Raw genomic sequence first — 14663 nt, forward strand, 5'->3', positions numbered from 1 at the left:
AATGAAGTGTAAGGAGCCTTATTCATGGACTTGAATTGATATAGTGTAGTTATCCGGGCTAAGAATCAAACCCTAGCTTTCCATGTCGAAAGCAGTAGTGTTACCTTCAAAAACAACTAAATAAAGCTTTAACGAGCAGAAATGTTGCCTTTTGGTTGAGCTGAAAGTCAAGATTAAGGTTAGGTTTAGATGGATCATTAACTGACTGCAGTAATACAGATATTGAAGAAAGTCCTCCTGTAATAGTGTATGATTCTTCAGTAATTGTGTTATGACTTTTTAGTAAATGCTTGATTATACTCTCCTGGCCCTCATTCTTTCTCTTTCGCTCTCTTTCTCTCTCTAAGATTTATATTCCTTCTCCCTTACTCACTCACATTTTTTCTTTATTTCTTTTATACCACTTTTCTGTTTTCCCCCTAATATTTGTTCCTTGCACTGCTGTTTTCATTACCTATTGTTCTTCACCTCTTCTTCTTTTCATTTCACTCTCTGTCCCTTTATTTCCTCTCTACCTCCCTGTCTCTCCTCTAATTCCCCCATTCTTATATACTCTCTTTCCCTCTCTCTATAGGGCTGTTCCTCCCCCATGGTGGTGAAGTTTGCTGACACTCAAAAGGATAAAGAGCAGAGGAGGCTGCAGCAGCAGTTGGCTCAGCAAATGCAGCAACTCAACAGCGCCTCAGCCTGGGGCAGCCTGACTGGCCTGACCGGCTTGACCCCGCAGTATCTGGCAGTAAGAGGCCACACCCACCCAACCACGGCAACCAGCAGCGCAGCCAACGCCGCCGCCGCAGTCAGTCACTGTCTCCGCCCCCAAACTCCTAAACCCTGCCCCCTGCACCGTCTCTTCTGGCTTAGACTCCGCCCCACTCCATGTCTCTTAGCACAAGGGCTCAGCCCGCACGTCTCCCTTCTGCTCTGTCTGCCTTTCTGTCAGATATATGACCATAAATGACTGGTACCCAGTGTCAAGAACTTGCTGTGTGTTGTTCAGTGTGCCTTCACTCAGTAATCTCCTCAGTGTTCGCAGAAGTATGTTTTTTTGATGATTTTTACCCTCAGAGTTGTGACCTTCAATCAACAAACAATTTGTCCAGTCTTTTGCTTTCTGAGCTGAAATTATTTCAGTAAAATTCAATGAAAATTCTCTGAATAAACTACAACACTGTTATTTGACAACCCTCAAGGGTAACAGCACAAAATCTTTCAAAAACATAATTCTGGTGAAAATGACATGGCACATCTTGAACAACACCACAGTTTCTAGTTAGCTCTCTATTTCCCAGCTGTTTTTAGACTAAGCTATAGTATCCTTTCTGACAATTTCAGAATTACATGATCGTACATCATGTCCATTTATTAGACTTTTTACAACCACATCCTTACTACCTCCTGCCTCAGCTCTTCCAAATTATGTCACTCTTTTAATGAAACTTTTGCCCTTTTGCTTTTTCTGTCTTTTCATTATTGTAAATAACTGATCCCCATACAGAGGGACAAGGCAAAAGGTGCATTATCCAAGAGCACTGAGACAGGACGTCGCATCTCCTCTTCCACTTCTGCACTCTTCTTTTTTCTACCCCTCGTTCCTTCTTAGCCCAAGGCTGAGCTAGTTCTAGCGAGCCTGTCATCTTAAACCTTTAGCATAGCATCTTTTGTGACTACTCTGCTTTTAAGTGCCCCCTAGTGACCACTCTGCTGTCCTCTACCTAGTACCTTTCACACTCTGTAAAGTGCAGCTACACACAGTTAAGGGAAATGATAAGCATGCTAATTTATACTGTTGCCTGTCTACCACCATCTTAGCAATACAGTTCAACCAGTATACATTTGGATTTGACTACATGTCATTTCTACCCTCAGAATATAGCATTTTAAGGAAAGTAACTTTTGGCTATTTTTACTATTTTGAACAGAAATCACTTTTTAACATTTTCAGATTATTGTCCTTGTACAAATCTAAAACACAAATCTAAATCTGGCAATTCTTACCAGTTATTAAAAACAAAACAATTCCAAAAAAAGGCCTTAGGAATCTTCCAGTTGACTTACGGTTTAGCCCTGATTTGATGCATTTCGTCTGAGCTAGTAGCATGCATTGTGTGTATCTCCAGTTAACAGACTGTATAAGAGTATTCCTATTGAAGATTTCACCATAGAGTACAATTAAGTACCTCATCTGCATTTATTACTCTTTCAGACCTTCTTCTTAAACAAAGACTTTGCACTTCTTTGAGCCAGTGCTCTCAAACACAAATATTAGAGGGTTGCAGCACTGCATAGTTTTTTTCTTGATTGTATGATTCCTCTGATTGGTTAATTATAACAGAATGCTTTAAAACTTAAAGGAATTATTTGACAAAAATATGGAATGCACACACTTTTTACCCTTTTACCCAATTCATGGGTTGCAGTAACAAGATTTTTTTTGCCATGGGTGAAATATTGGGCACAGTTTGGTTTCAAAGCGCAGCACTAATGTAAACAAATGTGAAAACTGATACATTTATCTCATATACAGCTCCTCTGCCTGCACTGGAGAAAGTCTTACAACACCCAAAAGCATACATACAAGCATCACACTGTGTTTAATAATTAGGGGGAAAAAACGATTAGCCACATTACAATTTCCATCATAGGATCTAATGGAAAGCTGTTATCATGTCAGTCTCTAATGCAAATCTAAGTTAGCTATTCATACACAGATCATATAAAAGCTTAAGTAACCGTCTTATTTCATTCAATTTTTTTCTTTTCTTTTTATTTTTTGAGACCACAGACATGAGCGACATATAATTTTGTCTCAGTCTTTTCCCCCTGTCCACAGGGTAAATAATCTGATCCCACTGTCCCTGCACTCTGAGTGTGGAACAGATTCTTGGAGGATAATGTTTTGTTGCAACTGTCTGCCTAAATCTTTACTCTGATTTGGCTTAAAATTTGATAAAGTAGTTCTCCTTGTCTAAAAGTGTGCGTGATTAGTGAGAGAGGTTTCCAAGCCTGAGGCAGAATCCCAAATGTCTCCTTAAACCCTCCTTAGGGCACAGTGTCAGTCATAAAATAACAGTGTCTGCACACACGTAGTGCATTGTGTGTCGAAATTTATTTTTAATGAGCTATAAGATCCAAGTTTCCCTTTCAAATTAATGTCTAACTGCTGTCTGTATTATTCGTATTATTATCTGTAATGTGCACTATGCACGCATGTATGGGACGTGGCCCCAGCTCTACTCCTGCCTGACAAAGACGAACTGAGCTGTTTACAAAGGTGGCACGGATAAATGGGATAGAGCTCCATACTTTTATTTTTTTCTACATCTAAACAAGTACTACAAGTGTCAGCAGAAACAATAAAACCAATTTAAATATCACAGTTATTATTTGAGTTGTGTTTGAGTAATGAGTAGCTACCCAAAATGTGGTTACTCTGTACTGTGACATCAGCTGCAACCTATGGATACATCTGAAGCCAATCATAGCATCAACCATATCTTGGCCAACTGTATTTAAGTAAAATTGCACATTCCATTATAACTATGCCTTTAACAGAGCAGAACTGCAACTCTACACAATGTGAGAATGAGAACCCTGCTCAAAGCAAGTATATATATATATATATATATATATATTTTTTTTTTTTTTAGATATAATGCTGTCCATTTACATCCTTCTATCTTTTTTTTCTCTTCTCTCTCTCTCTTCTAGTTGCTACAGCAGGCAACCTCCTCCAGTAACCTGGGAGCTTTCAGTGGTATCCAGCAGATGGCAGGTAAGCTGATCTCAGTTCAGTCCCTTTTACCCAAACAGTCTGGTGTTAACCAATAAAGCTCATTTTAACCCTTCTTCTAAACTCCCATTACTAACCAGTCCAGTTCTGGAGCATTTGAACTTCTGGAGCGTGTGAATGTGAATTTTTTTTTTTAAATGTAGATTTCCGACCAGTGGCAGAGGCTTTTTTGGCTCTGCCTCAACTACCTTACAGAATCTCTGTTGCGTGTGTGTGTGTACACATTCTTGTGTGTGAAAAGAAGAATGTAAAATGAGATGAATTGAAAACCAGAATGAATTTTGTGTATGGCATTTTGAAAATTCAAAATTTTGAACATTTTTCCCTGATACGTAATGTGCAAGTTTGTATGGTCAAGGATGCTGCAAACAAATGCTCTGGCATTCAACCATCTGCAGCCTTTCCCTTTTCCCCAGACTGTAAAATCTCTAAACTAACCATTATGCATAAAGGATGTGCTCTCTGCTGTTTGCTCGATACCTGGGATTTTGTCCCTCTGAATGGAAGACTTTTAATCTCAACAAGCATGTGAAATCTGAACACTTTCACTGTGGATCTCATGCCTTGAATGTGGAATCATTTATGTCCAAAAGTTAGTAAATTATGTGTTGCACATGAAATCAAGGGTATTTGTAGGAGGTTTGCCCTCGTTGGTGCTTAAACAGCTTCTTCTCTTTTGGGAAGACACCACACTACATGTTGGCATGAATATTTCATTACATTCAGCAACAAGAGCATTAGTGAGATCAGGTATGGATTTTGGGGGATTCCTTCAGAATAACAGACAACACTACAACGTATCCCAAAGGTATCAGGTGGGCCTCCATCTCTAGAGACAATGTAGTTCAGTAAAACCTCTTCACTTTGAATTGTAATTGTGAATTGGCAATGATGCTATATAAATAAGCTTGCATTGTCTTGCCTTTATACCCCTCTAGTCTATGCTCGGCATTGAGCATGCTGACCTTAGGATCAAGCAGCTGCGCCAGAACATTAAACTTCATAGTTTTATATATTTATACGTTTTATAGTTTTATATAAGTTATTCTATAAAAATATTTCTTTTCTTAGCATGTATGCAATTGAATGACTGTGTCAGTAATTCACACAGCTGAAAGAGGCTAAATTCTGAGCCTGTCTGGAAATGTTTAGATACAGAGTGCAATCATGCAAGATTTGGATCACAGTCATGGCTAGACATGTGGATTAGTTTTGCTTCAGCTGTCTATCATGGCATTGTAAATTAACATAAAGTATGCAGACCACAACCAAAGATGTTCCTCCTATTAGTTTTATGAGAGGAAATAAAGTGTTTTGTGCCTTCAAGACTCTATTCTTCCAGATTTCACTATGCCATAGCTGTCTGTCCAGGGGATATTTAAAAGGACCTTTGATAATCACAGACATGCCAGCACCAATTTGGAGACTGTGCTATTAGTGTTGTTAGCACTCTGAATGCTCTTATCTTTCCCCAAAGCTCTTGGTGGTGGTTTGGTCCAGCCAAAAGATTTTAAAATGTGTGTGAAGTTCCACCAGTCTGAAAGATAGAGATCGGAGGAGGAACAAAGTGTTGCATGTATCGCTGATGTTCAGACAGTGTTGATCTGTCTGTTATACAAGCAGACTGACAGTTTTTGTGTGTGTGTATGTGTGTGTGTGTGTGTGTGTGTGTGTGTGTGTGTGTGTGTTTGTGTGTGTGTGTGTGCTTGTTTATCTCTTATTATGCTTCGCTTTGCTGTGTTGCCACTAAATGTTTTGTTGCTTTATTTTTTCATTTTCTCCTTAGCTGCCACACCCTGCCTCTCTCTCTCTCTCTCTCTCTCTCTCTCTCTGTATGTGTGTGTGTGAGTGTGTGTGTTTTAATTGTGGTCTGTTTGTCGAGCCGTCTGGGCTTTACACAGCGAATATTTGGAGCAGCCACTCAATTATCATTGTCACTGCTATGGATGAAAGGAAAAAAAGAGGAATAATAACCAAAAACTGCATTTATAGCGGAGTACGATTCTCTTTTTTCACCTCCACGCTTTCCTTGTTTGAATGGAAGAGAAGAATGTATCGCTCCTTTTTAATTAGCGACTGTGCTGTGTACGAAGTGTGTGCTGCTGGTTTTGTTTACCATTAAGTAGTTCTCAAAGCTCTTGACTAAGTTCACCAGTGCATTTCTGAAACACACACACACCCACATACAAACACACGCACAAACACACACGAGCACGACAGAGGTTCACAGTAAGCCGACAGCAGCACCAGCTGCCACAGTGCAGGATGAAAGAGATTTGCCTCTAATTTGGTGAGATTACCATAACTGTCGAATTTTGTTTGTGCTTTTTTTTGCTGTTTTTCTAAAACAGACACCCCTTGTAAAACCATTTTATATAGAGTTTATCCCAAGAAAGAAGCCACAGCCAACAATGAATGTTTGAAGTCCATAGTGAAGACTTCCACTGACACTCACTCTGCCATCCTAAGAGTTCAAACTGCTTTCAAGTCAACCTGAAGAAAAAAATCTAAAGTCATTTGCTGTTTTACCCTTTTGCTCAGCTATACAATCACACTGACCAAAAAAAAAAATAAAAACAGTACTGTGCAGAAGTCTTAGGCACATAAGATAATTATATATATTTAAACTAATGCCTTCTCAGTAAGCATGGTGCTTGTATAAAGTTATACATTATCACAGTAAATACAAAAAAATAATAATATAAAACAAATAAGAATTATAACATTGTTTTTCTATAAAGTAATAGGTGTGTGTGAGTTTAAGAACAATGTTTTGTTCAGATTTTCCTTGATTGCATATATTTGTTAAATCAACAGCACACATTATTTAAAATCATTAAAAGTTTATATATTTATTTATTATATATTATTTACCAGTAAAACAAGTTATTGGTTGATAACCTTAAATAATATGGACTGCCACGAGGAGAGAGTTGGAAGAAGTTAAACCAACACATTCACGCACAGAATATCACACTCCCTGGAATAATGTTTGTTGGTTTTTTAGCAAATAAACACTTGCTGCTCAGGTAAATATATACATAAGCATTCAAGTATGTGTGACATTTACACTTTATGATTTTACATGACTGTTTATATCACACACATAAATCTATACATGCCATTTGTACAAATTTTAATCTATCATTGTTCCTGCAAACATCTGTGTTATACTATAATCTTCTTTCTGGGTTGAATTTGTTTCAGCCTAATTGAATATGTTTACAATAGGGTTGTGTGTATGAGTGTCTCCTCATCTTCATGAAGTGTAAACTAGCAGGAGTTTTTTTCTCACTGAGATTTCAGCTCTTACTCAGTTGAATAGTTAAAAACTTAGACGCATCCATCTGTCGCCTGGCAACGGGCCGTGATTGGCGGGTGGTCTGTGCAGCTGACATCTGCTGTGGGTGGAGCTCAGGAGCTTCAGTAACACACACTGAACATTGTAAGCCATAAGGAGCTTCAGTAACACACTCTAACACACACTGAGCCTGAGAGAAGAGCCAAACACTCTCTCCATTGACCCCCTCTAACACTCTTTCTCTCCCTTGCTCTCTCTCTGTCTGTATCTCTCTTGATCTTTCTCACTCACTGTGTCTCTGTCTCAATTCCTCTCTATCTCGCATTCTCACTTGCTGTGTATCATCATCTCACTCTGACTTGTTCTCCCTCTCCATTTTAGCTACAATCATTCTCCCCTCCTTATTGCACTTTTTTTTCTGGTTCCTCTTTCTCTCTCATTTCTACCCCTTTTCTCTCTATATGTCCCCCACCTGCACTCCCACTCTTAGCTTTCTCTCTCATTTTATTTTTCCCTTCTCTCACTATCTATTCTTCCCTTCTCCCTCTCTGACTCCTATACTGATACTTTTGCTTTCTTGCTCCACCTTTCTCCTTATATTTCATCCTTCTTGCACTCCCACAGTTTTGTTGGCATCCTTACTCTTCATCCATTGTTTATTATTTCCACACCCTCTCTTTTTCTCCCTCTTTTTCCCCTGTTCTTCTTCTCTCTTCTCCCTCAAGTGCCCTCCTTGACCGATGACATAGCTGTGTGCCAGCTGATCAGCAGGCATTTTTAAACACACAGAGAGAGAAAGAGAGACAGAGAGAGGGGGGTGGGGGTGTGGGGGGATCGCACTGTTCTGGCTAAGAATTCACCTTTATTCAGTAGCACAAAAACATACAGACAGCCCATTCTCCTGGTTCTTTTCCTTTATACACATTAGACTCTCTTATCCTTTCAATTTATGACAGACTACCACAACACACCATTAGCTCCTCACTTATTCTGGTTGAGATTAATGAGTGTATTGCATTTATTTACATTTTTATTTTTGTCTAATTGTAGTGTGAGCATAACAGATTGAGTGAAATGTAGAATATTTGGTGTGGTGGAATTTGTGGTGGATCATTCTCTGCAAAGCAGTGGCACAGATTGTGTGTGTGTGTGTATGTGTGTAGTGGTATTACAAGTGTATGAGATGCAGCTGGGCATTTTTTTACTGAAGTTAGTGTCATTGCAAGGTTCACAGTGGTCCACCAGCCAAATAGCCAGGAGTGCTTGAGCTGTTTGAAAATGGCAAAACTTCTGCTTTCAAGGACGGATGCAGGTCATCTCTGCACATCTATTTTTGGTATTAGCCCAAATAGTATTTGATAACCTGTATGGTTACAAATCCCACTTTTACTGACTACAGGAAAACTACTGGCATTAATTCTATTGCTGTTCATTCCAGATGATATTCCCAACTGTAAAATGCATCTAACAAATTAGAGAACACCTAGAAAAGTTTGAGTGTCTTAACTTCTGTGTGTCCACTGTGTGTATGTTAAATGTGTGTTAATTCATAGTTTATAGTATATACATTGAGAGTGTATATACGACACATTCTGTACATTCTTGTGTTTGATCCCTTACACTTTCTCTCCTTTTCGAGTGTAGTAGAGCAGGGTGTGTGTGGGACACACAAACACACATATACACATACATTCGAACCTATTTGCAGATTTATAAACACAGTACTGTGCATCTCCTTTGTTTGTTTCATTTCCAGTCAAAAAATTCGTAAGTTATTCAATTGACAGAATAGTACTGAGGACAAAATAATCTATTGCATTAGAAAGTCAAAAGAAAATGGTGTAATACAGAAGTTTCCAAATCTAATGTTTAAATAATTTCTAAATATATACAAAAAAATATTAATAATTACAACCACCATCATATCTGTGTTGTCACATAATGTGCAAGACCCAGTGCTAAACATAAATTGTCCTCATCAGATAAATGGGATTTTAACCTTTTATTTAGAAGGACCATTCAAGCTCCATGAAAAATATGAAAAATATCCTTGTGTTTGTATTACACAAGCCAGCTTGGAGTGAAATTTGCAAGTTTGGAAAAATATCCCTGCAGACTTCTTAAAAAAAAAAAGCAAAAAAATTAAAATTAAATAAATAAATAAACAAGCATTCTAAAAAGAATAAAGGGTTGCAATTAGTCCAAAAGGTAGTATACCCTAGAATGCTAAAGCTTTGTAAAACATTTTTTCTTAAAATTGAAAAAGCAATTCTTCTTACTTATTGTTTTTTTGACTGGTTTGTACAGTACTGTATGCTCACTTGTGCAAACAGCTTCATACAAATATGCAAACATGTCAAATGCCCCATACACAAACATATGAATCTATGGCCATATTCCTTGAATACACTTGGATTCAGACACACTTTTTCCATTTTTACACACACACACTACAAAAGCAGGCAAAACACTGGCCAGAAATGTAGACTCTTGGATTCATAGCCATCCTCAATGTAATTTGTCGTCACACACATACATACAATGGTAACACACACACACACACACACACACACTGACCCTCTCTCTCTCTTCAGGTATGAATGCTCTGCAGTTACAGAATCTGGCCACTCTAGCAGCAGCTGCAGCTGCAGCGCAAAGCTCTGCCAGCCCTTCCACCGCTAGCGCCCTGACCTCCAGCACAGGGTCCCTGGGAGCCCTGGCCAGCCCAGGTAACCAGTGGCCACCCAGCCAGAGCCTTCATCATTGCTACCATTCTCCTCACCTCCACCCCCATCACAGTCATTGTACCCCTTAGAGTTGTCACATCAAAACCAAACATGTTTAAACTTTGTATGTAAGAATGCTCACAATGCAATAAGGTAGTCAAATTCCACCACCATCATCATCGTTATCGCACTCTGGGGTGTTGTTTAATAATAAAGTATAAGATTATCAAAAGAATGTTAATAAAAACATTTCTGCTTACAATATGCTCCACCAAAATCGTCATCACTGCAGCCACGGTATCCCTCCATTCATTAAACATTCTCCTTGTCCGTGTCTAGTCTTTTTCATAAGCTTAAGTTAAATGTTTATAAGCTAGATCCTGGCTCTGTGTTTGTGTGTGTGTGTATGTGTGTGTGTGTGTGTGTGTGTGTGTGTGTGTGTTTTTGTTGGGTCCCTCGTAGCGCTTACAATTTGTCCAAAGTGATGGCCATCCTCATCTTATGGAATGTGTGCACTAAGGTGTTTGATGCTGCCAGTTTTTTAGCTGTCGTGACTTTTTTTCTATTCATAAGTATTTGTATTATGGAAGTATTTGTTGAAAATATTTGTTTACAGGTGGGAGACATACTAGGTGGAGCACTGGACTGTTACTGTTCTCACATATCTATTTTTTTCTTTCTCTCACTTTATCACTTCCTCTCTCTCTTTCCCTCCCTGAGTCAACATTTCAAGTCAAAAGTTTGAAAGCATCACTAATTTGGCATCACTTATAATGGGCAGATGTAACTTGGCTTGTAACCGGAAGGTTGCCAGTTCGATCCCCAGAGCCAGCAGGTCATGACTGAAGTGCCCTTGAGCAAGGCACCGACCCCCCAACTGCTCCCCAAGCGCTGTGGCTAGGGCATGTGTGCTCACTACCCCCTACAGTTCACTAGTGTGTGTGTAAATGTGTGTTTCATTGCATGGATTGAGTTAAATGTGGACAACAAATTACTCTATGTGCAAGCACAGTGGCCAATAAAGTGATTCTAATTATAATTCTAATTTTGTAAATATCACAAATAGACACTGTGGCTTAAGAAGATCCTCCTGCAAAGTTTTGCATCTTTAATTATATTCAAACTTATTGTAAAGTTATTTTTTGCTTTCAGACATTTGGCCTGCACTCTATAGACCTTTTTTTTTATTTCTCCCTTTTTTCTGTCTACCATTATGCACCTCCCCACCCTGGATGGTATCCAAATGTAATAATTTGTGTGTGTGCGTGCATGTTTGTGTGTGTGTGTGTGTGTGAGAGAGAGAGATTAAATTTGTTACAAATGTGAAGATTTTGAAGCCATGTCTTTTTTTTCTATATACTGTAACATACTATCCCCCTTCTCCCATTCTCTCCTTCTGTTTCCCTCTTCCTTTTTCTTTCTGCATATTTCTATTTTTATCTATTGCTCTCTCTCTCTCTCTCTCTCTCTCTCTCTCTCTCTTTATCTCGCTCTCTCTCAGCAGCAGGTTCCACTGCTAACTCCAGTGCAGGAGCTATGAGTTCTCTGGGCTCTTTGGGGACTCTGCAGGGTTTGGCCGGGGCCACAGTCGGTCTCAACAATATTAATGCACTCGCAGGTAGCGTCAACAGTGAGTATAGCCCTGCATCCGCCTCACCCATTCCACTCTTCAGTACGCCCACATATGCCCGCTGTGTAATGCCCAGAGAGACACCCACTCAGTGTATGCACATTCACATACATGCATTCATGTGCTGGTTGTATGCTCCTGTTTCTCTCACAATTTACCTTATTTCTATCTGAGCTATGTATACATTATAAGCCAAATGTATGTGACAAGGCCACACTGTTGGGATTTTTGCATAATTACCCCGCCCCACACACACACACACACACACCCATCACCACCACCCAATGCTTTGAGTAAAGATTTATGGACTAATTGGTGGGTACTAAATGTGAATAGCATTTAGAAAAATAATGACAGAATAGAACAATAATAGAATCATCCTTTCCTACATCATGGTCATGCTGTTTCCCCAACTTTTGCTGTTGATTGTGGAGGTGGAGTAAACCAGATGTTGATTTTTTTGTTTGTGAAAACATTAAGTCAGACAGATCTATTTACGATCATTTTCACGATTAAGAAGGGCATCTCTCTGGGTCTGATGGGAGTTTGCTGTTTGTGGTGTTATATATCTGTGTATGTATGCCTGGTTGTCTGCAGGGGTGGAAAAGTAAGAGCACTGATTATTTACTTTAATTTTTCCAGAATAAAAGTTATTTTAGAAGGCATTTATTTACAATTAATGGTATGCTTAACTTCTGTTACTTAAAGTTAATATTTCTCTCAGAAGAGGGAGCCACAATGCTCACAATTTCCCTTTAAAATTAAATTGTACTGGCAGGTTTACTAACAAGTTAACATGTCACCCAAACAACATGTTTTTTCAAGTTGGAAGAAATTTTTATTGTTTTTTAAAACGCCTAATCGTTTCTAAAATAAATTGATGATTAACAATCCCCATCCTGCAGATTCAACCCAGCCTCTGCTAAATAAATCAGCTCACAAAGGAACAGATCTTAAGGCTTTCATAAAGTATTTATTTTTAGGCAGCTGTTTGTGTCTAGGTTTTCAATATTTAAAATAAATTAATGAATGAATAAGTTTAAGATGGCTTATTTCTTCCTAAAACGCTTACTAATTGTTTTCAGAGTAATGTAATATTAACTTTGTGAGTCATGATTTTTTTTTCTATTATGTTAGAAATAAATTCCATTACAATTTGAGAAAAACAACTAGTCATTTGAAATATATTACTCATCAAGTGTTGTAGTTTGTTACTTTCCACCTTTGGCTGTATGTCTATATGTCTGTGTGTATAAATGTTTGTAGAATTCTACGTTTTTAATGTTCTCCCTGATTCAGGTAATGAACTTATTTTCAATTCATGAAAGTCTGATTTGACATCTGTCATTAATTGACTCATGAACTGAACTTGCATTCATTCCTAGAATCAGGTTTTATTGGTCAATGGCATCAGTTTGCAGCAAACTCCTTTTCGCCCTGTCTCCAACACACACATCCACGCACTTGACACTCTGCTAATCCATTGCTGTCTTTTTGTACACCTGTACTGTATTGTTGTTATGAGGTTGTCAGCTTGTGTGCGTGTCTACAGCATAGTTTTTTGTTCACACTTTACATAACAGAAAGGCTGTTTGCTTTTGTGCTGTTGCACTTGTGTGCTTTTTAGAAGGGATGGAACCTATTTAATCTCTATAGGTGTTTTCCATCAAGTATAAACAAGAAACGCCTCAAACTTTTACATTATATATATATATATATATATAAACCCCCTATTCCTCCAAGGGTTTTTAAGCTACAGCCATGAAATGTCACATGATCATAGAAAAACCAGAGTTGCTTGTGCTTTAGGATTAAACTGACTTACTTATTTAGGAATACAAGCTTCCAAAATGGGGAATGTTTTGCCATAGGGATACATTGGCCAAAACTAATTTCATTTCTAACACTGTCAATTTTCAATTTATGATAATTTAACATGGTGAGCCCTGGGCACACCAGGACCCATCTCATCAAGTTTCAGACTGATCAAAAGTATCCAACTCATTTTATCCCTCCTTCAGTATCCCTCCATTCATTTAAATGGGGAAGGCTAGAAGGGGTGTTGTCATAATCCACTCTAACTCATGTGTCTTTCTGAATAGGCCTTTTTCGGCTATTTGATCGCCAAAGGCTTCTTTCTCATACAAAGTGGTTAGTTTTGTGATGCTGAGTATGGTTTGATGCAACAGTCCTTGTTCAAACAGGACATGGTCACTCATAGGAAATGTATGACATTTAACCGTCACTCTCACACAGACACTTATAGATAATACACTCATACACATAGAGCCTAATGCATAAGAATAACAGTATAATGCACTAAATTAAGGAAGCCCCCGATAAATGTGGCCAGATTTTTAAGGTGGAATGTGAATTTCCAGCAATTTATTGATTGGTAGTCTAAGTATAATGGGATACTTTGTAAGATGTCAGGGATTTTTAAAAGTGTCCATTTATTTGAGGGGGTCGTTCACTTAAGGTGGAGGTCTAAATAAATGGCTGATTGTTTAAGGTGGAATATTTAAAAGGTGGCCTGCAAAATATAATGAGACTTTTTATGTTGTTGTTGTTGTTTTTTTTTTCTATGAAGCATTTACTCAAGGTGGAAGTCTTTTTCTATGGTGGAGGTCAAAATATATTGACTGTTTAAGGTTTCAAGGTTTGTTTGACATGGTCAATTATTTAATGTGGAAGTTTACATACAATGGGCGCTATTTTTAATCAGGCCTCATTTTTTTTCTTTTTTTTTTAATGAGGATTTTTTAATGTGACAATTTCTATGAAATTGTTGTTTACTTAAGGTGGAAGTCTAAATAAAATGGCATATTTATTTAATGTGGAATTTTTAAAAGATGTCCGGCAAAATATAAAGGAATGTCAATTTAGACAAAGTGGTTGTTTACTTAAAGCGGAAGTCTAAATAAAATGGATTATTTTTTTTTTTATTATTATTATTTTTTATGGTGGTGATAAATATATTTTGTGTGTTTTTACTGTTTTAAGGGTTATATAAAGTAGTCATTTATTTAAGATTTAATTTAAATGGCTGTTTTTAATGTGGAATTGTTTTAAAATGGCAGTCAAAATATATTGGCCATTATTTAAGTGAAGTGGTCATTTATTTAAGGTGGTAGTCCAAATGAAATGACCTTTTCTTAAGGTGATTTTTTTCAGATGGCATTCAAAATATCTTAGAAGACTTTTAAATTTTTTCAA

At 37.8% G+C, this 14663-nt stretch overlaps 1 protein-coding gene across 19 annotated transcripts in view; it reads left to right on the forward strand.

Moving 5' to 3' along the window:
* The window catches only part of celf2 (cugbp, Elav-like family member 2), a 51394-nt gene that overhangs the window by 20629 nt on the left and 16102 nt on the right, over positions 1-14663 (forward strand). For 3 of the 19 annotated variants that reach the window (XM_066668996.1, XM_066669000.1, XM_066668997.1), the window contains exons 5-8: positions 573-796; positions 3709-3772; positions 9686-9820; positions 11319-11447. In XM_066668996.1, coding sequence (XP_066525093.1) covers positions 573-796; positions 3709-3772; positions 9686-9820; positions 11319-11447 — 552 coding nt within the window. The remainder of the gene's footprint in view (positions 1-572; positions 797-3708; positions 3773-9685; positions 9821-11318; positions 11448-14663) is intronic. The other 16 variants (XM_066668999.1, XM_066669001.1, XM_066669004.1 and 13 more) reach the window with 11 other exon arrangements.

Source organism: Hoplias malabaricus, chromosome 4, assembly GCF_029633855.1.
Source record: "Hoplias malabaricus isolate fHopMal1 chromosome 4, fHopMal1.hap1, whole genome shotgun sequence".
Taxonomy (NCBI): Eukaryota; Metazoa; Chordata; class Actinopteri; order Characiformes; family Erythrinidae; genus Hoplias; species Hoplias malabaricus.